This window comes from Lepidochelys kempii, chromosome 7 (genome assembly GCF_965140285.1).
Source record: "Lepidochelys kempii isolate rLepKem1 chromosome 7, rLepKem1.hap1, whole genome shotgun sequence".
In the NCBI taxonomy this organism is placed as follows: Eukaryota; Metazoa; Chordata; order Testudines; family Cheloniidae; genus Lepidochelys; species Lepidochelys kempii.
This window is the reverse complement of record NC_136386.1, coordinates 30,930,141-30,954,270: the sequence shown is the minus strand read 5'-3', so window position 1 is coordinate 30,954,270 and position 24,130 is coordinate 30,930,141. Positions and strand designations below refer to the sequence as shown.

Below are 24,130 nucleotides of genomic sequence, written 5' to 3'. Positions count from 1 at the left end.
GACCCCCCTTTGGGCTTTAAACTCTCTGAAATGTCCCTGTGACTGGGTGAGGAACCCTTTAAACACGATTCTATGTGGCACTGTCTTTGCATTGTCAGTAACACACCTGTGTCACAGCGGGGGCGCACTGTCCTGAGCTCCATCCATTAGCATCTCCACATGAAGACAAAGAGGCACCTAGGTCTGTATAAGTACCTTCACAGGCAGAAACCCCAGTTCTTCAGCTCAGCAGACTTAGGCCTGGTAAGAACCAATGGATGGAAGTTCGGTTCTTCCTCAAGTAGATGCAGCCATGTATTCGCACCCAGCGCACCAGAGCTGGAGAATTTTGCCTAGCAGTACCTGTAGGGGCAGTGCTCACACCTTGTGGTCGTAGCCCTGAGTCTGGCTATATAAGGTGGTTCTGCCCTGACCCTCCTCAGTTCTTTCTCAGTGCCCGTGGCTGGCATCGGAGCTCTGTGTGATTATCACATTTGTCTGAGTGTTTTTTCTCTGTGTATATAGTTGTTAGATAGTTAGCTAGATCGTATTACTTACGTTAGAGTTAGTTAGATACTTATTGTCCTGTGGAATGCCCTCACCAGGGTTCAAGCCCTGACCATCGTGGGGGGAGGGGACGAATCCTAACAGCGATCCCCACACAAGGGGCTTGTGATGAGGCAAGAGACACACGCTCAAGAGAGATGCTCTGTTTGTAAGCTGATTATCAAAAGAACTCCGATGGCTAGAGACTTACCTCTGAAGCAGCACCTTCTCAAGCAGGCCCTGAGGCCTGTTTCAGTACTGAGGCCCGCATCTGATGGCGGTGACCTTTGGACTCAGTGAACAAGGTCGCTCCACGTTCCAGTGCTGGTGTTTCCCCCAAGGAGGAGCTGTTAGCCCTCTTCAGGGGCGCTGAGGAAGAAGTCCCATAAAACTAATTGGGACCATCCCAGGGTTTGTGGAGACTCTTCCTCCTTCTCTAAAAAAAGTACAGATTGACTCTGTACCACTGCCAGCATGTAGGAGATCTATCAGATCACTCTCCGGTATCGTGCTGAGACCACCAAGAGTCAATAACATTGATGCCGGTTCCGGGAGTGGAGCATCTGCTAAGTCTGGTACTGATAACATTAACCCTGTCACAGACCATATGCCGGTGGCATACCAGGCAGCAGCAGATTCACTCTCCCTATCTGTTCCAGACTCTCCACTCAACCAGCACTTTGCCAGGGCCATGGCCTCCACCTCATTGTTGACGCCGTCTGGTCACGTTGTAGAGAGACAGTGTCCGTAGACACAGCAGCCTGGTCCTTCTGCTCTGCAGACTATGGAGTTGAGGTCAGTGCCAGGCCTGGCCCCAAGGAGCATTAGTGCACCCCTCAGCACCGACATTGTTTTGTCGGCAGATCCTGCCTTCTACTTCAGTTCCTCCGCTGACCGCAGTACCAATGCCTTCCCCAGCACTGGGGGTGGGTGCCACATATTTGGTATAGGCTATGCTGATTCCTCGTTCCTCATCGGCATAGGAACCGCTTCCCAGTTGGGCTACAGACAAGTCCGTGTGCCCATCGGGACTGGCTCCACTGCTGTCACAGCCACCAGGGACTCTTCGGGATCTGTGTTGGTGTCCTCCTCCCAGTCTTCATTGCCTGATTGGTGCCAGAGACTGTTCTCGTAGCAATATCGGTACCAAGATCAACACTCTCTGCATAGTCGGGACAGGGACTCCTGGCCCAGTGCTAACTGGCCACCAGGGCTTTATCTGGACACACTGTGGCCTCCTGGTCCCAGAGATCACATTCTCCATCCTGCTCCAGAGCAAGATCACCGGTCCGCTTAGTGGCTAATGTTGGTGACCCACCACAAGCTCAAACAATGGTTGAGCCTCCTCCCTAGGGGCCTCCAGACTTGTCTCATCTGGGCCCAGCGGTTCAGGAACAGGATTTGTTCCTGGTGCACTTGACAGCTTGTCTTCTCCTGATGATTTGATGGTACCAGGTTCCTCTTCTCCTTTGGTGCCCGAGGATTTCAAGGCATACCAGGATCTTTTGTGGCATATGGTTGCTTCCTTAGGCATCCAGGCAGAATTTTTACAAGAGAATACACAGAAGTTGCTTGACATTCTCCGACCATCTGCTCTGAGGAGAGTAACCCTCCCTATTAATGACACTCTCCTGGAGCCTGCAAAGGCCCTCTGTAACATTCTGGCTTCAGTGCTGTCCACAACAGAGCGTTCAGAGAAGCACTATTTTGTCCCTCAGCAAAGTTTTGAGGGTTACTATTCTTACGCAGTCTCTAATTCTCTTATTGTGACTGCAGCGAATGACAAGGCTTGGCAGGGTAGGTATAAATCTGCTCTCAAGGAAATGAAGTCAAAGAAGATAGATTTGATGGGGAGAAAGATTTATACCTCCTCTTCCCTGCAAATGCGTATCACAAACCAACAGGTATTGCTATCCAAATATGACTTTGTTAATCCAACGGCCATATCTAAATTTGCAGACAAGTTGCCAGCAGCCTCTAGAGAAGAGTTTATAGTTTTTGTGGCTGAAGGCTGTTCTGTGGCCAAGACATCTTTTCATTCAGTGTTGGACGCGGCAGATTCATCGGCCAGAATTATGGCCTCAGCTGTGACCATGTCTAGTTGGCAGCCGGTATCAAGTGGAGTACCCCAAGGGTCGGTCCTCGGGCCGGTTTTGTTCAATATCTTCATAAATGATCTGGAGGATGGTGTGGATTGCACCCTCAGCAAGTTTGCAGATGACACTAAACTGGGAGGAGGGTAGATACGCTGAGGGTAGGGATAGGATACAGAGGGCCCTAGACAAATTAGGAGATTGGGCCAAAAGAAATCTGATAAGGTTCAACAAGGACAAGTGCAGAGTCCTGCACTTAGGACGGAAGAATCCCATACACTGCTACAGACTAGGGACCGAATGGCTCGGCAGCTGTTCATCAGAAAAGGACCTAGGGGTTACAGTGGACAAGAAGCTGGATATGGGTCAACAGTGTGCCCTTGTTGCCAAGAAGGCCAATGGCATTTTGGGATGTATATGTAGGGGCATTGCCAGCAGATCGAGGGACATGATCGTTCCCCTCTATTCGACATTGGTGAGGCCTCACCTGGAGTACTGTGTCCAGTTTTGGGCCCCACACTACAAGAGGATGTGGAAAAATTGGAAGGAGTCCAGCGGAGGGCAACAAAAATGATTAGGGGTCTGGAACACATGACTTATGAGGAGAGGCTGAGGGAACTGGGATTGTTTAGTCTGCAGAAGAGAAGAATGAGGGAGGATTTGATAGCTGCTTTCAACTACCTGAAAGGGGGTTCCAAACAGGATGGATCTAGACTGTTCTCAGTGGTAGCTGATGACAGAAGGAAGAGTAATGGTCTCAAGTTGCAGTGTGGGAGGTTTAGGTTGGATATTAGGAAAAACTTTTTCACTAAGAGGGTGGTGAAGCACTGGAATGCGTTACCTAGGGAGGTGGTGGAATCTCCTTTCTTAGAGGTTTTTAAGGTCAGGCTTGACAAAGCCCTGGCTGGGATGATTTAGTTGGGGATTGGTCCTGCTTTGAGCAGGGGGTTGGACTAGATGACCTCCTGAGGTCCCTTCCAACCTTTCTATTCTATGATTCTATGAGGGTGTCATGGCTGCAAAGCTCAGGCATTGCTCCTGATGTGCAACAGAGTATTGAGGACCTGCCCTTTGATGGTCGGGTACTATTCTCAGACTGGACTGACGAGACTTTGCATTCTTTTAAAGATTCAAAAGCCACACTGCGCTCTTTAGGGTTGTATACTCCAGCAATCCAGAGGCACCATTCTGGCAGTCAGCAGCAGCAGTACCTCTCACAGTGCTTCATTGGGAAGTCCTTCTTTCCCCCAAGGCAACAGGGGTATCCCAGAAAGGGTCATAGATCCTGGAGGCAAAGACCTTCTGGTTCTCGTCCCAGCCAGTCGACTTGTGTCCCTCCCATGCCAGGGGAGGGTGAGGCTCGGCGGGGAGGTCTGGGTATGGGGCGGTCCGGATGCACAGGAGTTGGGCAGACAGGGGAGCAGCTCCCCGTACAGTGACCCCTCTCCCTGCAGCTGAGGAGTGATGAGGGAGAGTGCAGAGCTTCCTATAGCCAGGGAGGTTTCTGGGGGTAAGTCTGACCTGGACCTAGCCACTCATTGCAGAAGAAGAGGAAGCTCTGTCCTCCCCCAACCCAGCTGGAACTAGCAGCTGAGCCCGGTGCAGGGTAGGAACCACCAGTGAGGTCGTCCCCAGCCGGGTCCTCCCCACAGTGATTTACCTCTCCATTGGCTGCTCCAGGCACCCAAAATGATGTGCCCACACTGCTGGGGAGGAGAACATGACTGCTCTTGCGGCTTCCCTGCAGAAAACGATGGGAAATCTGCAAGGGACATGAATTCTGCATGTGCGCGGTGGCGCAGAATTCCCCTAGGAATAATGCAGGTGGTCCATTTTGCCAGATTGTGTCTTCACCCTCTCCAAATGTGGCTGAAGTCAGTCTTTCATCTGACCCATCATCCCTTGGACAAACTGATCTGATTTCCTCCGCTGATCTTGGATTCCTTATGGTGGTGAATAGTTCAGGACAACATATGCCAGGGTGTTCCTTTCACTCGGGCCCTAGCAACCAGGATGGTTGTCACTGACATCTCCTGGTAGACTGGGGAGCACATCTGGGGTCGCTGAAAGTTCAGGGCCTGTGGTTGAAACAGGAAGCTTCACCACATATCAACATCTTGGAGCTTCAGGCCACCACACTTTCCAAAATTACATTAAGGACGCAGTGGTTCACACACTCGCCGACAATATCACGATGATGTACTATGAGAACAGACACTGGGGAGCACACTCAAAAGGCCTGGTTCAGGATCAGGCTCTGGCAGTTTTGCACTGGGAGGAGCATTATTCCGGTGGCCAGTCATTTACCCAGGGTCCAGAATCAACTCACAAATCACCTCAGCAGGAATTTTCCCCTGTGACACAAATGGTCCCTGAGGCTCAGTGTCCTGTGGTCTGTCTTTGTAGCGTGTGGCATCCCAGCAATCGACTTGTTCCCCACGAGAGACAAGAAGAATGCCAGCTGTTTTGATCTCGAGGGTGTCTCAGCTTGGGCTCCCTGGCCCACACTTTGTGCCTGAATTGGTATTTGCCATTCCTGTATGCTTTCCCTCTGATTCTGATCATCCCACAGGTCATCATCAAACTGAAATTGGACTGTGCCACGCTTATCCTCATTGCTCTGGCCTGGCTGAGGCAAACTTCATTCTCCAACCTTCTTGCATTATCAAGTTGGCCTTCCATATCCCTTCCTTTCCATCCCAACTGCTTGACTCAGCATCACAGTCAGATTTTCCATCCTACACTCAGATCTCTCCATCTCATTGCATGGCTGCTCTGTGGTTAAATGAGGAGGAAGAACGAGGTTTGGAGGCTGTTTCTACTCAATAGAAGGAAGCTCTCTCTGTATGACTGATTTAGCCAAACGGACGTGTTTTTTAATATGATCATTGGCCTGCAGAGTTCAACCAAAGGTGGCTGGTATCCAGGACATCTTGGAGTATTTGTTACATCTTCAGTTGTCAGGTCTCCTACTTAACTCATTGAGGGTGCATCTGGCTGTGACTTCAGCGTTTCATCCACCCGTCCATGGGAGGTTGGTATTTTCTAATACCATGGTAACAAGATTCTTGAAAGGATCCTTTGTCTCTACTCACCATTGAGAGAACCAGTTCCTTTGTGGTACCTTAATATGGTCTTAGTGGCTCTGATGGGACATCCATTCAAGCCTCTGGCATCATCTTCTTTTTCTCTTTTGTGTCAAAAAACTGCATTCTTGGTGGCAATAACATCTGTGAGGAGAGGGTGAGAGTCACAGGCTTTGATGTCAGAGTCTCCTTACACACACTCCTCCAAAGACAAAGTGACCTCGCAGCCGCACCCTACATTTTTATCTAAAGAGGTTTCTCAGTTTCATTTCAAGCAGGTGGTGTATTTACTTGTGTTCTTTCTTATGCCACATTCAACCCTGGTGGAGCAGCGTCTTCACATGGATGTCAGGCGATGTCTAGCATTCTACCTGCACAGGGCTAAACCTTTTCGTGCTTCGCTTCACCTGTTTGTGTTGTATGCAGACGGAAGGAAGGGACAAGCAATCGCTTCGCAGACGATCTCTAGGAGATAACTTCCTGTATCAGGACAGCATACGGCTGGCTGACTATGCCTCCACAAGGCTGTGAGCTCATTGTACAAGAGCACAGGCTGTGGTGATGACATTTTTAAGTGATGTTTCAGTATTGGTCATCTGCAGGACTGCCACTTGGTCATCTGGACATTCGCCTATGAAACATTATGCCGCTACCGCAGCATCCAGAGTAGATGTAAGCTTTGGGAAGGCAGTTCTGCAATCCTTGTTTAAAATAGATTCCAACCCCCACCTCATGCAAATCCTACTTGAGAGTCACCTTCTTGGAATACATGGTTGCATCTACTCGAAGAAGAAAACATGGTTACTTACTTGTGTTGTGAGTGTCCTTCGAGATGTGACACAGACGTGTATTCCACAGCCCACCTCCATCCCTTCTGCCTCGAACTCTATGCTCCTGACATTCAGCGTGAAGGAAATGAGGGGGATCGGGGCGGCATTGCCTTATATAGCCAGAGGTGGGCTGCAGACATGAGGTACGAGTGCCCCCCTCAGGTACTGCTAGGCAAAATTCTCCGGCTCCAGTGTACTGGGCGTGCACACACCTATGTGGAATACACGTCCACGTCACATCTTCAAGAACAACAGTAACAACACAGGTAAGTAACTGCTTTGTCTCAGTGGACAACCAGTTGAACATGAGCTCCTGGTGTGATGCTGTTGCCAGAAGGGCCAATGCAATCCTTGGCTGGATAAACAGGGGAGTAGCGAGTAGGAGCAGGGAGGTGATTTTACCCCCATAGATGGCATTGGTGAGACCCATAGTGGAATGGTGCATCCAATCGTGGAGTGCACATTTTAAAAAGGACGTTGAAAAACTGGAGGAGGTGCAGAAAAGAGCCAGAGAAATGATCCGAGGGCTGGAGAAAATGCCTGACCGCGAGAGATCTGGGAAGCTCAATCCGTTTAGCTTCTCCAAAAGAAGATCAAGAGGTGATTTGATCAGTGTGTGTAAGCAGCTTCACAGGGAGAAAACACCAAGAATTAAAGGGCTCTTGAGCCTAGTGGAGAGAGACAGAGCAAGAACCAGTGGCTGGAAGGTAAAGCCAGAGACATTCTAATGAGAAACAAGGCACCAAGTTTTCACAGTGAGGGTGATTAACCATTGGAACAAACTCCCAAGAGAAGTGGGAGGGTAGATTCTCCATCTCAGTGGCTTCAAATCCAGCCTGGTGCTTTTCTGGAAGATGCCATAATCAGTCACAAGTAACTGGGCATAATCCTGGGGTAACTGGGTGACAGGCTGGACACTCTATACAAGATGTCAGGCCAGATGATTTGATTGTCCCTTGTGGCCTTAAACTCTGTGGCTCTCTCTAACAGTACCGAGCAGACACAAAGCTGTGGGGCTGAGGTGATCATTCGTGTGGATTGGGGTTTCTTTTTGCCTTTCCAGCTGGTCCCAGTTCAGTGTTGCTGCCCCTGGGACTGGCTCCCCTCTCTGGTTTACTCTTGTGAAGTTGTTATTGGTACTGGAGTAGCAAAGAGGCCAGAGTTCCATTGTGCATATACAGATGGACGGTCCCTGCCTCAAATTGCTCACAACCTGAGAGCTGCTCTCCAGGGCAAGTCTTGGATCAGTAAAGAAACAGAAATAGTTATATTGGGAATGTCCCCTCCAGCGCAGGACGTGGATCGGGGGATACCCCCTCCAGCACAGGACGTTGATCGGGGGACGTCCCCTCCAGTGCAGGATGTGAATCGGGGGACGCCCCCTGCAGCAGAGGACATGGATCGGGGGACACCCCCTCCAGCATAGGATGTGGATCATCGGATGCATCATCTGGCGCAGGACGTGGATCGGGGATGGCCCCTGCAGCGAAGGATGTGGATCGCGGGATGCCTCCTCCAGCACAAGAGGTAGATTGGAGGACGCCCCCTCCAGCACAGGACATAGATCAGAGGACACCCCCTCCAGCGCAGGACGTGGTTTGGAGGTCACCCACTCCAATGCAGGATGTAGATCGGGGGACACCCCCTCCAGCGCAAGATGTGGATCAGGGGATGCCTCCTCCAACGCAGGACATAGATTGGGGGATGCCCTCCCCCAGGCAGGGGACAGATCAGGGGAGCCCCCCCACACCTTCCCAGGGCAGGATGCTGCTAGAGTCTCTTTGTTCAGAGGAAGGGCCTGCACTGGGGTCACAGTGATTTCCCTGCAATGGTGCCAGTACCAGTCAAGTTAAAATGGTCTCCAGTCTGTATGCAGAATAGCCCATTAGTACATGACAGCCAGACAGGGGAGTGTGAGCATCCGGGGGAGGCAGCTCCTCAGCTCCTCTTTACCCTGCTAGATTTGTCATCAGCAGTGGTAAGGTCAGAAGCGACCATGAGATCATCCAGTTTGGTGCCTACGTCTCGCAGGCCAGAGAATCACACCCAGTTACCCCAGCACTACACCTAGTGACTTGTGTCTATCTAAAGCATCTTCCAGTTCCCCCAGCCTCCTGCCCCGCTCTAACCCACTCCTACTTCCCTCCTGGTGCTGAGGTGGGCTGGGAGCCAGGACTCCTGGGTTCAGTGCCTTCCACACCCCAGCTGGGGAGGTAAATCCCCCCTGTCACCTCTGGCAAAGCAGCTCTTGCAAGCAGTGCGGTGCAGGGGGAGCAGAGGCCTGGCTGGGGGTGGGTGTCCTGCCCATCCCTCACACTGGGCACCCTGGTGCTCGTGCTGCAGACTAGGGTTACCATATGTCCGTATTTTCCCAGACATGTCCAGCTTTTTAGTTCTTAAATCACCATCCGGGAGGAATTTTTAAATATCTAAAAACATCTGGGAAAGTAGGGACGTATGGTAACCCTAGATGGGAGCTGCCGGAGCCACGGAGCGGGGCTTGCAGGCGCCGGCAGCATGCAGAAAGCCCTCTGCCCCCTCAACCCGACCTGACCCTTAGAGCCAGAGGGACTTTGGCGGGGGGCGAGGTGGGGAGTCCTGGCAGTGCTTAACTGGGGCGGCTCCCAGGAAGCAACCGACAGGTCCCTCTGGCTCCTAGGGTAGGGGCGGGGCAGGGCGGGGAGGAGGGCTCTGTGCCCGCCGCCGGTGCCTGCAAGCCCCGCCCCCCCGACCCAACCCAACCCTAGGAGCCAGAGGGATTTGCCGGATGCTTCCCGGGAGCTGCCCCAGGTAAGTACCGCCGGGACTCCCCACCTCACCCCCCGGCAGGTCCCTCTGGCTCCTAGGGTAGGGTCAGGCTCGGTCGTGGGGGGGCAGAGGGCTTTCTGCGTGCTGCCGGCACCTGCAAGCCCCACTCCACGGCTCCGGCAGCTCCCATTGGCGCTATTCCCAGCCAATGGGAGCACGGAGCTCACGCTTGTGGCAGACACAGCACGTGGAGACCCCTCGGCTGCCCCTGATCCTAGGAGCCGAGGGACCTGTGGCAGGAGGGCTGAGTAGGCGAGCGGGCGGGGGGGAGTGAATAGTCGAGCGGCAAGGGAGCCAGTGGCTGGCGGGCAGGCGGGTGAGGGGGCGGGTGGCAAGCCAGAGGCAGGCAGGGGGGTGAAGAGGCCAGCAGCGGGCAGCAGGGGTTGAAGAGGCGAGCGGCGAGGGAGCCAGCGGCAGGTAGGCGGGCGGGGGTGAGGAGGTAAGCAGTGAGCCAGCGGCAGGCAGGGGTTCTCAGGGCGGGCATGGGGGTTTCTGGCAGGGGAGTGAGGAGATGAGTGGCAGTGGGAGGAGGCGAGCGGTGGGTGGGGGACTGAGGAGGGACACAGCAAGCCAGCGGTAGGTGAGGAGGGGTGAGGGGGTGGGGCTGGGTGGGGAGGGGGCGGGACCTGGGGTAGAGTGGGGGCGGAGCATGGGAGGAGCAGCGGTAGACTGTGGGCGGGGCTGACAGCACCCCAATGTGGAGTGTCCTCTTTTTTGAATGTTCAAATATGGTAACTCTACTGCAGACCCTGTTACATAAGGAGATGGCAGCTTCTAGGGGAAGGTCGGGGCTGTCGCTGGCCCCAGAATCGCTGAGTCAGTCCATCCCTGGCTTTTCACCCACTCACACCCCTTGCCCAGCGCCCAGTGCATAGAATCATAGAATCATAGAATATCGGGGTTGGAAGGGACCTCAGGAGGTCATCTAGTCCAACCCCCTGCTCAAAGCAGGACCAATCCCCAATTAAATCATCCCAGCCAGGGCTTTGTCAAGCCTGACCTTAAAAACTTCTAAGGCAGGAGATTCTACCACCTCCCTAGGTAACGCATTCCAGTGTTTCACCACCCTCTTAGTGAAAAAGTTTTTCCTAATATCCAATCTAAACCTCCCCCACTGCAACTTGAGACCATTACTCCTTGTCCTGTCCTCTTCTACCACTGAGAATAGTCTAGAACCATCCTCTCTGGAACCACCTCTCAGGTAGTTGAAAGCAGCTATCAAATCCCCCCTCATTCTTCTCTTCTGCAGACTAAACAATCCCAGTTCCCTCAGCCTCTCCTCATAAGTCATGTGTTCTAGACCCCTAATCATTTTTGTTGCCCTTCGTTGGACTCTCTCCAATTTATCCACATCCTTCTTGTAGTGCGGGGCCCAAAACTGGACACAGTACTCCAGATGAGGCCTCACCAATGTCGAATAGAGGGGAAGATCACGTCCCTCGATCTGCTCGCTATGCCCCTACTTATACATCCCAAAACGCCGTTGGCCTTCTTGGCAACAAGGGCACACTGCTGACTCATATCCAGCTTCTCGTCCACTGTCACCCCTAGGTCCTTTTCCGCAGAACTGCTGCCTAGCCATTCTGCCCCTAGTCTGTAGCGGTGCATTGGGTTCTTCCGTCCTAAGTGCAGGACCCTGCACTTATCCTTATTGAATCTCATCAGATTTCTTTTGGCCCAATCCTCCAATTTGTCTAGGTCCCTCTGTATCCTATCCCTGCCCTCCAGCGTATCTACCTCTCCTCCTAGTTTAGTATCATCCGCAAATTTGCTGAGAGTGCAATCCACACCATCCTCCAGATCATTTATGAAGATATTGAACAAAACCGGCCCCAGGACCGACCCCTGGGGCACTCCACTTGACACCGGCTGCCAACTAGACATGGAGCCATTGATCGCTACCCGTTGAGCCGACAATCTAGCCAACTTTCTACCCACCTAATAGTGCATTCATCCAGCCCGTACTTCTTTAACTTGCTGACAAGAATACTGTGGGAGACTGTGTCAAAAGCTTTGCTAAAGTCAAGAAACAATACATCCACTGCTTTCCCTTCATCCTCAAAACCAGAACCAGCAGTCCGCACCTCCAGCTGGCTGGGCCCAGCAAAGGGGACAGTGCCCTGGGGCACCCTGTCAGCCGGCACTGGGCAGCCAGCCCCAGCTGCCACTTCGGGCCTGGTCTCATGCACTCAGGCTTCAGCCTGGTAGAGCACGGCCCGGAGCAGAGGGAAGGCGGGAGCACACCACACACACACACACCACACAGAGACATACACACCACACGCACACACACCCTGTTCAGACATACACTGCACACACACATACGTGCGGCACAGAGACACATCCCACACATGCACACACACTGCACAGACACACACCTGGCACACACACATTCTGCACCACACATGCACACTCATGCTCCACAGACACATGGATACACATACACACTGCGAGGACACACACACACGCTGCACAGCAGCGCACACACACTGCACTGAATAGTCGCACCATACACCCCACTCCTTGGAGATACACACACATCATACAGGTTTCAGAGTAGCAGCCGTGTTAGTCTGTATCCGCAAAAAGAAAAGGAGGACTTGTGGCACCTTAGAGACTAACAAATTTATTTTAGCATAAGCTTTCATTAGCTACAGCTCCCTTCATCGGATGCAGAGACTCCCACAACACATCCACCATGAACACACAACACAGAGACAGACACACACACTCAATCCATATAGACACAGACCACACACAGATCTAGCCATCCGTCCCCAGTCATGCGGTTGCATTCATCTTTTGAACTCTCCATCCCCACCCGCCCCCATCCATCTCTCCACCCCTCGACACAGGAGGGTGCAGGGAAAGGTGTGTAACCCTGCCTTGTGTTCTCGGCAGGAAGCTGGAGGAGGTGCACACCAGCTTCATGGACAAGAAAGACAAGCTCATAACCAGCATCTACAATGAATCCAAGGAGCGGGCCAGGTTTGTACAGCTCCCCAAGCCCCTGCCTCAGTTTCCCTCTCCATACCTGGGGACAAGGATTCCTCTCCCAGAAGGTTTGTTGGTTGGGCTGGGATAAAGTGCTGCTGCCAGAACCCCTGGGGACCCTTCCCTATGTTCACCCCATGCTGGGGCCCCCTGCTCTCTGGGGCCTCTCCCCTCTTCACCCCATGTTCCCCCCCCATTGTCAGGGGAGTCTGCCCCCTCATTTAGCCCATGCTTCCCCTCACCCTCTGGGAAATCCCATCCCCCTCCTTCACCTCGTGGGTGTCCCCTGCCTTCTGGGAATCCCTCCCCTCTGTTCACCCATGTTGCCCCCCACCCTCCGGGGATCCCTCCCACCCAGTTTACTCCTTGCCAGCTTCCACCAACCTCCATTGGTGGAATCTCTCCCTCCATTCACTGCCTGCTGGCCCTCAGTGCCCTCTGTGCATTCCCCTTTCCCCCACCCCACATGCGCCCCAGCCATCGCAAGGGGAGCGATGAGTCACTAGCCAGGGGCCATCAGCTTGAATGGGTGGGTGCACGCTCACAAGCGCAGTGGAAGGTGTGGATGAATGTGTGTTAGTGTCCAACACCAGGTGCACTAGTGTGTTAGCGTCCGTGTGTGCCAGAACATGGGCAGATGACACATTGTGTGTGTTCACCAGCATGGGTTGGAGTGTGCCTGTGCCCTGGGACATTTGAACGAATGTGTTAGAGAATGGGCATGTGCACTAGTGCATGTGGTACTGGGCATGTGAACACAGACACAAACCTGTTCCAAGGAATGGAAAACCTGTCCTATGAAAGGAGACTCAAGGAGCTTGGCTTGTTTAGCCTAACCAAAAGAAGGTTGAGGGGAGATATGATTGCTCTCTCTAAATATATCAGAGGGATAAATACCAGAGAGGAATTACTTAAGCTCAGTACCAATGTGGACACAAGAACAAATGGATATAAACTGGTCACTGGGAAGTTTAGACTTGAAGGTTTCTAACCATCAGAGGAGTGAAGTTTTGGAATAGTCTTCCAAGGGAAGCAGTGGGGACAAAAGACCTATCTGGCTTTAAGGCTAAACTTGATAAGTTTATGGAGGAGATAGTATGATGGGATAACATGATTTTGGTGATTAATTGATCTTTAAATGTTCATGGTAAATAGGCCCAATGGCCTGTGATGGGATATTAGATGGGGTGGGATCTGAGTTACTACAGAGAATTCTTTCCTGGGTATCTGGCTGGTGAATCTTGCCCATATGCTCAGGGTTTAGCTGATCACCATATCTGGGATCAGGAAGGAATTTTCCTCCAGGGCAGATTGGAAGAGGCCCTGGGGGTTTTTCGCCTTCCTCTGCAGTATGGGGCACGGGTCACTTGCTGGAGGATTCTCTGCTCCTTGAAGTCTTTAAACCACGATTTGAGGACTTCAGTAGCTCAGACATAGGTGAGAGGTTTTTCGCAGGAGTGGGTGGGTGAGATTCTGTGGCATGCGTTGTGCAGGAGGTCGGACTAGATGATCATAATGGTCCCTTCTGTCCTTAGTATCTATGAATCTATGTCTGCAGCTGTACAATAGCATGTACCCCCATGTTCTGGCACGTGTTTGCAAGTTAGTGTGCGCTTCATGCACTAGCATGTGTTCCATGCTCCCATGCAGTAGGTTGTCTTAGCATGTTACCCTGTGTGCCCCCAGGAACTAGCGTGTTAGCATCCTAGTGCATACGCATACCCATGCTTGAATGTGTACCTGCGCTTGCGTTAACGTGTGCATGTATGCACACGTGCATCTTAGAGCATGTGCATTCACATAGGTTAGTGCATGATGCTGAGCATCGCTGCCCCCCTCCCCACTGTCCCAAGTGTGACCCGGCCCCTGCGCCTCTCCTCCCACAGGGCCAATGGCTTCCAGAAGCAGCAGGAGCTCCTGCGCCAGAAACACGCCGAGTTCACAGAGCGCTACCGCATCCGGCACAGCGGGGACAGCGCCCAGAAGTGACAAGTGCTCTGGACAATATATGGGGGGGACTGTGTGTCACGGATGCTGTATGGGGAACACCTCACACACACACTTGTCCCCTCCCTTCAATAAATCACTGCCCATGGCCTTGGTGCCGTTAGTCTTCCTGGAGGGCTCCCACCACCGCTTCGGAGAGGGGGGCATGGGATTCGTCTGAGCTCTCCAGCTCCCAGCCTGCACTACCCAGTGTCACCACACGGGCTCTTGGAGCAGGGATGAGCCCCGGGGACCTCTCCTGTCCCCACTGCCCCTCCCTGTGGAAGTAGGAGTGCAGCAACCCCTCTGAACCAGCCGGGATCCCAGCGCGCAAACTTCTCTGCAGCAGTGTCCGGGAGGGCACTCTGGTACTGAGAGCTTCCTCACCGCAATGCCATGCCAGGCACTAGTCTCCATCCCTATGAGCTGGGGCCAGGGGCAGACACTGGGAGAGAGAGACTGCCTGGCACATATCCAGCCGCCACCAGCAGGAGCAGGGACCAGAGGAGCCAGTGTAGCCAGGACAGGGATCAGAGAGTTGAGGGGAGCACCTCCCCCCCCACCCCGCAGAGGCAGTTGCTTGGCCAAGCCTCTACACAGCCAGGGCTCTCGGCTGAATCCCCCCATCTGAGTGGGGCACTGGGAGTGCCAGGTGAGAGCTGTGCTGGTGGATTTGGGAGGGGTGGAGACACCAGAACCTGGGGGGGGGGCAGGTGAACCACCCCAATGATAATTAGCCATGATTCCAGACTCTGCTCCACGCTCCCCAGGAAACAGCTAAACCCACAGGGCATCCAAAAGCCCCAGTGCCGGGGCAGCAGATAGAGCCCCAAGGGCTCCTGCACACCCCTGAATTCCCTTCTACATCCCTTTTTGTGTTCTTATATCCATCGATCGCCACCACACTCCTCCCTCTATCTCTCCATCCACAACCATACACAGCTCCCCATAGACACCTCTCTGTATCTGTCCATCCATGAATCCCCACACATCCCTATCTCATCCATTCCCCTTTTTCTCTCTGCTACTTCCGATGCCCCTTTGTGACTATCTGAGCATGATACGCACCCCAGGTCCTTGTGTGGGGTGCATGCAAAGGGACGAGTGGGGGGAGGATTCGGGAAACACACACACACACCATGCTGGGCAGGTGCCAGATGGGGAGTGCGGCTTTGTGGCCTGTGCGTGAAGGAGTAATTCTGGCATTTCACACATAGTTTCCGTCCAGCACTCTCCGCTAATCCCCCGCCCGCATCACAGCTTTACCCGCCACAGCCCGCACTGTGCCTGCTGGGAGGTAGGCTGCTGCATGGAGCTCCCTGCTGGGAGGGAGAGCCCCTTGGGGCTGTGAACTTCCCCACAGCAGTGCCCAGCCAGGATCTAGGAATTAGCAGGGAATTAACCCTTCTGGGTACAATAAGTGCCCAGTAAGGAAGTGCTCCCAAGCCCATCTCATGCCAGGCAACACTGTGAGCTGTGTATCCTCCCCATCAGCATGCTGCAGCCCACCCCAGGCACTCTGCTCTGCCCCCCTGCCCAGGATGGAGTTGGCATCAAATCTGCTTCCCCTGCAGTTGTGTAGCTGAGGAGTTTAGCTCTGGTGGTGCTGGGGACCAGAGCCCGAGGAGGAAGAGGCATTGATGGCATTTTCCATGACCCCTCTCCCATCTCCCATCCCAGCAATTCCACCCTGTAGGGGTGGGTCGTGGAAACCCATCTAACCCATCCCTGCCCCCTCACTCTGCCCTATTAGTCTCCCCTGCCCCGGGACCCCAGGTCAGATTCCTGAATTTCCCCGCCAGTGCACCTCATGCTACAGCAGGTCCCAGCAGCATGTGCTGGCTTCTCCTAATGGCTGGCGTAGGGGGCAGCTGGCTACCCAGCTCAACTCCTGCTCCACTGGCCAGAGATGGAATGGGTCCAATCTAGATGGGTGACTCCCCCTGCAAGCTCCCCATGGCCAGCAGCTCAGCTGCTCCTGCACCCCTGCAGGGGGCACTTCCCCAGCTGGGCTCAGCAGCCTCCGCCAGCCCAGCACCCTGAGCTGCCCCTGCACAGTGCTGGGCATGGGCACGTGGGCCACAGCTCAGCAACTGCTCAATCCTTCCCCAGCTACCCCTCCATCCTTCGAACCATCCCCAGTCATCCGTCCTCATCCACCCCTCCAATCACCCATCCATCATAGAATCATAGAATATCAGGGTTAGAAGGGACCTCAGGAGATCATCTAGTCTAACCCCCTTGCTCAAAGCAGGACCAGTCCCCAATTTTTGCCCCAGATCCCTAAATGGCCCCCTCAAGGATTGAACTCACAACCCTGGGTTTAGCAGGCCAATGCTCAAACCACTGAGCTATCCCTCCCCCTCCCTCACCCCTCCATCCTTCCAACCATCCCCACCCACCCATCCTCACCCCTCCCTCCTCACCCACCCCTGCATCCTTCCAACCATCCCCTCATCTGTCCTCCCCCACCCCTCTATTCTTCCAACCATCCCCACCTCTCCATCCATCCCTACTCATCCATTCTCACCCACCCACCCTTCCTTTCCTCTTCCATCCCCATACCCCTCCACCCATCCCTCCCCACACACCCATCTACCCCTCCACCCTTTCCCCACTATCACCACAAGGGCTGTTCCCAGCATCCTCCACCCCCGGTGGGAGGCCAAGTACCATCCATTCCCCCTGCCAGCTCCCTCCTGCCTCCCTTTCCCTTCTCGCTGCCCATCACCCCTCTCCTGCTCCGCCCTGCTGCCCCCCGATCCCCCCGCGCTCCCTCCTCCCGCTGCCTGCCGCCTCCCTCGGGGCCGGGCTGGGCCGGGCTATCAGTCACTCCCTGGAGCCAGCCCCGCTCCCTCTCCCTGGCCGACCGCGGCCGCCTGGCTCACTCGGAGCCGCTCGCTCCTGCAGGCGCGCTGGCCCCGCGGGCTCCGATGCACCTGTAGCCGCCCCCGGCAGCGGGGCCCCCTGGGGCCGGTCAGTGCCCGGCCTGATCCGCGCGGGCGGGGCCCGGTCCTTGGATTTACCTCCCCACGGACTGCGGAGCGGGGCTCCTGCGCTGCCTTCGGGGGACTCCCAGGGCCGAGGGGTCCGTGCCCCGCATCCCGCCAGCCCAGCGCTCGGAGCTACCATGCGAGTGCCCCGGACTGCGGGCGCTGCCGGAGGTAGGGGGCAGCTGCCGGCCAGGCGCCCTGGGCACCAGCGCTAGGGGACCGCCACACTCCGGCTTGGCACCATGAGAGCCCCGCGGGAGACCCTGCACCTCCTGCTGGCTACAGCCCTGCAGCTGATCGGCTGCGCAGCTAAGGTAGGGGGGTTGGGGGGAGCGGGGCACTGGGGGGCGGGGAGGGCTGGGGGGAGCGGGGTACCTGGGGGCTCGGGGCAGGAGGGCACTGGGGGGAGCCGGGCACTGGGTGAGTCGAGCACTGGGGCCTGGGAGAGCGGGAAACTGGGGGAGCCGGGCACGGGGGGCTCAGGGAGCCGGGCACTGGGGAAGGGACCTGGCCCTTTCTCCCGTATCAGTGGAGGACGCACTGTGGGGATGCCGTATCCCGGCAGGGGGAGGCACAGGGGGTCTCGCTGGGTTAGCGCCTCCTACTGGGAGAGGGGTGGGGGGAGCGCACCGTCTGGCCTTGCTGGGGGCCCCGGGCGGGAGCCAGCGCGCAGGCTGGGGACTTGTAGCGCCGGGGCTGAGCTGCAGTGTCCGGGGTAGCGCCCAAGACAGGGCGAACCAGGACAGACAAGCGCCCCTCGCCCGCCTGGGATTCCCCCTCTCCAGGGTCTCCCTAGCGGCCCAGCCCCTCCGGTTCCTGCAGGGATCCACCCCCTCTGCCTGGCTCCTGCTGCCCTGACCTCTGGAGCTGCCAAGATTCCACTCACCCCTGCCCCACCGTGCCCCTCCCCGCCCCTGAGCACGGGGGGAGGGGCTGGGCGCCAGGACTCCTGGGTTCTATTCCCAGCTCTGGGAGGGCAGCGGGATCTAGTGGATTGGGGGTGCGGGGCTAAAAGCCAGGACGCCTGGGTTCTATTCCTGCTCGGCCAATGACTCCTTGTGAGTGAGCTGTGGGGGTGGGTCCGCTTTCTGCCCTGCCCAGGACGGGACAGTTCCTCAGGCTCATCCAGCCAAAGATTGTTCCACTGCCCCTAATCCCACACACACCAGGGGGAACTGTCCCTCCCAACTTCTCCCCCAGCTGCTGATTTGTTATTGTAGGGTCTCTTGGGGGTGTACCTAGTCTGACTGCCTGCAGGTTAGTGGAGCTTCTCTGGGTATGGGGGGGCGACAGTTATAAGAGGGGAAGGGGGTCTCTGAGGCTGGTGTGTAATGGCGTAGGGAGAAGGGGGGAGTGGGGTGGGAGCTCCCCCAGAGCTAGATGAAGGGGGAATGGGGCTCAAGCGAGCCTGGGGAGCCAGCCTTCCCCCCTCCCCACATTTCCTAGGACTCTGAGCCTGATTGCCTACATCTCCTCCTTTCCAGGCACCACAGCCCCAGACGAAGGGGACCCACCCGCTGGGGGAAGGTAAGAGACTGGGGTTAGATGCGGATTGGGGGGCTGCTGCCACAAGGCAGGGAGACGTGTTCGAGGATAGCAGTGCTGAGGGGGCACATTTGGGGGTTGTTGGGGGTACAGCACCTCACCCCAGAGGTGGCTGCATCTCAGTACTGGGTGAAGGATCCCTATATAATCAGCCCTCACACCCCACCCCAGAGGTGGCTGCATTCCGGTACCTGGCAAGAGCCTGCTGTGTCTGTGTGTGCAGGATGTCAATGGGCACACTGCGGGGGGCGGGGGGGAATGCCTTGGCCATGTCAGTTGCCATTGTCAGGGCATGCTGAGTCCTGGCACTGGCCCCCTCTGACCCCTGCAGTGATGCAGTGGATGGAGGTTTATAACCGCAGCTTCTGCCAGCCGAAGGAGATGCTGGTGCCCGTGAGCGAGGAGCACCCGGCCGAGGTGGAGCACCTGCTGGCACCCTCCTGCGTGCCCCTGCGTCGCTGCGCCGGGTGCTGCGCCGATGAGGGGCTGCAGTGCGTGCCTACCCGCATGCATGTGGTGGTGATGGAGGTAATGGGAGGGAGGGCAGGGGAGAGAGGAAGGTGGGTGAAGACCCAGGCACTGGCAATAGGGGAATGCCAGGAGTGGGCAGACAGCTGGGGGAGGGGAATGCCAGGAGTGGCCAGGCACTGGGGGGAGGAGAAAGCTGGGGTGGGAGGGAGCTGGGCGTCAGGGGTAGGTGAATGCCATGGGGTGGCCTAGGAGCCAGACACCAGGAGGAGGGGAATGCCAGAGGGCAGGGGGTAGCCAGGCACTGAGGGTGGGGAATGCCAGGGGATGGAAAGAGCAGGTATCGGGGATAGGGGAATGCCAGGGGCTGGGAAGAGCAGGTATCAGGAGTAGGGGAATGCCAGAGGGCAGGGGGGAGCTGAGGGGAGGTGTATGCTGGGGAGTTGGGCCTTGGCATCACCCTACATAAGGTGTGCTGATCCCCAATCCCTTGGCACTTGGTGCCCCCCTCCACTCACCCTTTCTTTGCCCCCCAGGTGATGAAAACCCGTTACCTGCACAGCCACCTGGGCCAGCTGGCCTTCGAGGAGCACAGTGCCTGCGAGTGCAGGTGAGGGGGGTGTTCATTGTTGAGAGTATGGGGGGCCTTGAGGGGGGTCCCAAAGCATCTCTGCACCCACAAGACTCAGTCTTCCCCAAGTTGTGACCCCACTGGTCCCAAGCTTAGCCAAAGCTTGAACACCCCACTGCAGCCAGTGACCCCCCCACACCTCAGGCAGGTGGCCCCACAGAGGCACATGGAGGGGCCGTGAGCTCTCCGGTTCCTAGGGTGACTGCTGTGGTCTTTCCCCCTTGGCACTGTGCCACCCCCCCATTTCAGGGGGCACCCCTCCCTCCTCCTAGGGCATCGCACTGCCCCCCATGGGTTGATCCCCATTCGGGGGCGGGGGCAGTTCTCAGCAGACCTCATTTCCCTATTAACCTGGCGTCCCCTTTTTTCTTTTGCAGACCAAAGACAAATAGAAAAGTAAATCCAGAAAGGTAAGGACCCCTAGCGCCTCACCCTGCTGCTGGGAAAGGCCAGGGCAGGAGCAGACCGGAGCTTCTCCCACAGCCAGCACTCCCACCCCATTTCCTACAGCGCCCCCTGCTGGCTGAGAGGGGAGCTCAGTCTGATTCTCTCCACAGGCCTGAGCAGCCCAAGGGGAAAAACAGCATTGGACGCAAACACAAAAGGAAGAGACCCCCTGAACGAGACTCCCCCTACCTGTATGTCCAGGGACCCTCACGCACCCTCCAGTCCCTGCATGTCCTCCACTTCCTTACTAACTCTGCTTGCACTGGGGGCATTGAACTGGGGTGAGCAGGGGGGATCAGGTCAATGCTCCCCACACCTTATGGGGGTTCACTTCTAACTGGGGGAGCCGCATGCCCCCCACTCCTGTACCTCATGGGGGATCAAAGGAGGAGTGGACTACCCAGCCCAGCAGCATCAAAGCCCCCTCCAGAACCATGAGGGTTGGGGCAAAGGGGCTCCCCCCTCCCCTATGTGGAGACCCTCTTGAATTGGGGTGAGAGGGGGTGCTGTTCTATAGGGGTTCCCTATACACTCTTTCCTCCCCCCCCAGGCCCTTCTGCCCACCCTGCCCAGACAAACGGAGGCGCCAGGATCCCCAGACATGCCAGTGCCGCTGCCGGCGCAGGTCCCAGCACTGCCAGGCCCGGGGCTTGGAGCTCAATGAGCACTCATGCAGGTGAGACCCCCTGGCTCCCCCCACCTCCCTCCAGGCCAGAGACACCCCAAACTCCCTCATGGACCAGACAGACCCACTGACCTCCCAGTGGGCCAGAGACCTACCCGAACTCCTTCACGGACCAGGCAGATCCCCCAACCTCTGCCTCAAACAGAGACACCCCAAACTCCCTCATGGACCAGACAGACCCACTGACCTCCCAGTGGGCCAGAGATCTACCCGAACTCCTTCACGGACCAGGCAGATCCCCCAACCTCTGCCTCAAACAGAGACACCCCAAACTCCCTCATGGACCAGACAGATCCCCCAACCTCCCCCTGGACCAGAGACCTACCCAAACTCCTTCACGGACCAGACAGATTCCCACCTACATCTCCCCATGGGCCAGAGGCAGCCATGACCCCCCCTCATACAGACAGACCCCATCTCCCCTGTGGGCTGGAGATACCCCCTGAACTCCCCTCACAGGCCAAACAGACCCTCCCCAATTAGTGCTGCAGGATAGAGCCCCCAACTCCTCCCCCATCAGGCTTTGAGACAAGGGAGGTGCTTCTGGCTGGGGGAGTTGGGGGTCCTGGGGTTGGTGTCCCTGAACCTGCGTGGCCCCTCCAAGTGCCCTGAGCCACTCTGTTCTCCCCTGAGGTGTGAGAAGCTGCGCAGATGATCTGACGGGGGAGGGGGGTGACCTGGGACCAGCCTCTCCCCCCCCCAAGCCCAGCTCTGCATTGGAACCAGGACAAGACTCTGGCCCTGAGCGCCCCCTGCTGGAGAGGAGCACAAGGAAGACAAGCAAGGCTGCCCAGGAATGGACCTGATGAGAGGACTCCTGAGACCATGTCGGGGGTCAGACCCCGTTATCCACTGCCTGGACAGGACCTGTCAGGAGGGGCTGCATCTTGCACGGCCTCTCCTGGACTGGGGCAGCCGGATCCTGGGCCCCTCCAGGACTAGGGCAGATGGATTTCAGGGCCCCTCCAGGATTGGGGACCAGATCCTGTGATCCCTCCAGGATTCGGGCCCCCAGATTCCTTCAATGCCCACCAAGGCCACCCCAGCTCTGCTGGCCAGACTTTCATCCCCTCATCGTTATTTAAAGTTCCACACACACCCCTCACTGCCCTGCTCATCCCCAAGACCCTTTAATTTAATGCTTGCCCTCACCTTCCTCTCCATCCCCCCAGATCAAACCCCGTTTCCCTGCCAGAGCCAAGGGAGGCTGGGCACCAGCTCGAGGACCCTCCCAGGGCACGTCCTGCTGCTGTAACTGCCCGCACATTGGTATCCGGCTCCAAAGCTATTAAATGGATAAGACACGCCGGCCCACAGAGCTGTGAGCGCACGACCCCCACAAACACCTATAGGAGGTTGAGGGAGCATGCCCCACTCTCAGGACTTGCCGGATTGGACGGGGCTGCTGTTCTGTGGGGTGCCCTATATACTGCACCGGCTGGGGAGTGCCTCGCTGGAGGGGGTCCTCTGTTGTGTAGGGGAGCAGGGGTGGAGAGGGAATCCTTGGGGATTATTGGCCTTTCACCTTTGAGCTGGTGCCTTTGTTTATGCTCCACAAAAGTGTGGCAGCCTTTACACCCACGAGCTCTTCACCCCAGGGCTGAGGGCTCCTTCATGCTTCGTGTGTGTGGAAAAATTACTGCTCCATCCTAGAGGCGGCTGCATCTCAGCGCCAGGCAAGGGATCCCTATATAAAGAGCCTCGCCGCGGCGCCCCAGTCTAGAGGTGGCTGCATCTCAGCACGAGGTGAGGGATCCCTCTATACACAGCCCCTGCACCCCACCCCAGAGGTGGCTTCATCTTTGTACTGGGCAGGGGATTCCTGTCTGTACAAGTGCCATATTATGGAATCCTTTGGAAACACAAGGTGCTGGAAAAGCATGAGATGCAGTTGATGTTCTGTGTGGGGATACTGGAAAAACAGGTGGGCTGGGCAACAAGGGGCTGTGGGTCAGGATTGAGGGGCCTGGGCAGAGCTGTGGGGGTGGGGAGCCCAGAGCTGGGCTAGCAAGGGGCTGAGGGGCAGGGGCAGAGCCGTGGTGAGCCCAGGGCTGGGATAGCAGGAGGCTGTAGGTCAGCATTGAGACCCATCAGAGAACTGGATGGAGGGAATATGTGGGGGATTTCCTTCCTGGCTCTGGGGCCTGTCCCCCTCCCTTGGGAGCACGCAGAGCTGTCACTCTAGTGCCCAGCACCAGTGAATGGGCCGGTGCTGGCATTGCCCACAGAGACGTGCTGCACTTCATGACCAGGCAGCAGCTCTGGGAAAAAGGGAGGGGTGGATCCTGGCAGAGCCAGCACCTGCCTGTGTGAACCACATGTAACACAGGGATTGGGGGCAGCTCAGGGATAGCCCAGCTCCACTTGCCCCACCCCCTCACATCTTGTGCCCAAGAGCAGGCTTCCTAGGTACCAGGGGGAGGGGCAGGGATCAGGGCACATCATGCATCTACAAGGGGGAAGAGTGCAAGGGTGAGAGCTCCTGGGCTCTATCCCCAGCTCTCAGAGGGGAGTGGGGTCTAGTGGGTTAGAGCAGGAGGGGCTGAGAGCCAGGACACCAGGTTCACAGCTCTGCCTGTGCCACCTTGGCCTGTTCTCCCACTATATGTGCCACTCGCCCAGCCTGCCTCATCTGCCCTGGGCTTCTTCAGGTGCTGAAATGGCTCCTATTTCAGCAAAATGTGGGTCTAAACCTGCTTCCTGCATATTTGCACAGAGGAGGCAGGGTGCCCTCGCCACCCAGCAGGGGAAAATGAGGCACCCAGCTGGGGGAAGGATGGCCCAAAGTCTCACATGGATGGAGCTAGGGCTAGAGTTCAGGAGTTCTGACTCCCAGTTCCCCTGCTCTAACCACTGGACCCCACTCTCTGGCTCTGATGTGTTGATTCCAGCTGGATAAACTCCCAGGATCCAGTGGCTGGTCAGGAGGGGGATCTGAGGGCAAGCCTCTGCCCTCCCGCACATGCCATGGCCTCAGGGAGCCTGGGGGTGGTGGGGGCATGGCCTCTGGCTGATAAGGAGCCACGCAGCCTGGCAGAG

At 56.4% G+C, this 24,130-nt stretch overlaps 2 protein-coding genes across 4 annotated transcripts in view; both read left to right on the top strand.

Annotated features, from left to right (window-relative positions):
- Positions 1-14,431, top strand: part of DNAJC4 (DnaJ heat shock protein family (Hsp40) member C4) — a 78,840-nt gene extending 64,409 nt beyond the window's left edge. Inside the window, exons 8-9 of the mRNA XM_073351766.1 lie at positions 12,244-12,330; positions 14,223-14,431. Coding sequence (XP_073207867.1) covers positions 12,244-12,330; positions 14,223-14,325 — 190 coding nt within the window. The 3' untranslated portion in view covers positions 14,326-14,431. The remainder of the gene's footprint in view (positions 1-12,243; positions 12,331-14,222) is intronic.
- A 2,545-nt stretch (positions 14,432-16,976) lies between these two features.
- Positions 16,977-22,396, top strand: VEGFB (vascular endothelial growth factor B). 3 transcript variants are annotated; one of them, XM_073351754.2, is made up of 8 exons: positions 16,977-17,629; positions 18,800-18,842; positions 19,192-19,388; positions 19,865-19,938; positions 20,337-20,369; positions 20,517-20,687; positions 20,957-21,082; positions 21,725-22,396. In XM_073351754.2, exons 1-8 carry the CDS (start codon positions 17,558-17,560, stop codon positions 21,744-21,746), a joined length of 738 nt encoding a protein of 245 aa, XP_073207855.1. In that variant the 5' UTR covers positions 16,977-17,557; the 3' UTR covers positions 21,747-22,396. The 3 variants fall into 3 exon arrangements, with proteins under 3 accessions (XP_073207855.1, XP_073207857.1, XP_073207856.1); XM_073351755.2 differs by having other exon boundaries at positions 16,996-17,629; positions 20,517-20,597; XM_073351756.2 differs by lacking the exon at positions 20,517-20,687 and having other exon boundaries at positions 16,995-17,629.
- Positions 22,397-24,130: the final 1,734 nt, after the last annotated feature.

Bases quoted from the DNA above. Each gene is read 5' to 3' on its own strand.
- VEGFB (XM_073351754.2), top strand. From the start codon at position 17,558: ATGAGAGCCCCGCGGGAGACCCTGCACCTCCTGCTGGCTACAGCCCTG. The intron at 19,389-19,864 runs GTAATGGGAGGG...TTTGCCCCCCAG, and splicing joins TGCATGTGGTGGTGATGGAG to GTGATGAAAACCCGTTACCT. The intron at 21,083-21,724 runs GTGAGACCCCCT...TTCTCCCCTGAG, and splicing joins CTCAATGAGCACTCATGCAG to GTGTGAGAAGCTGCGCAGAT.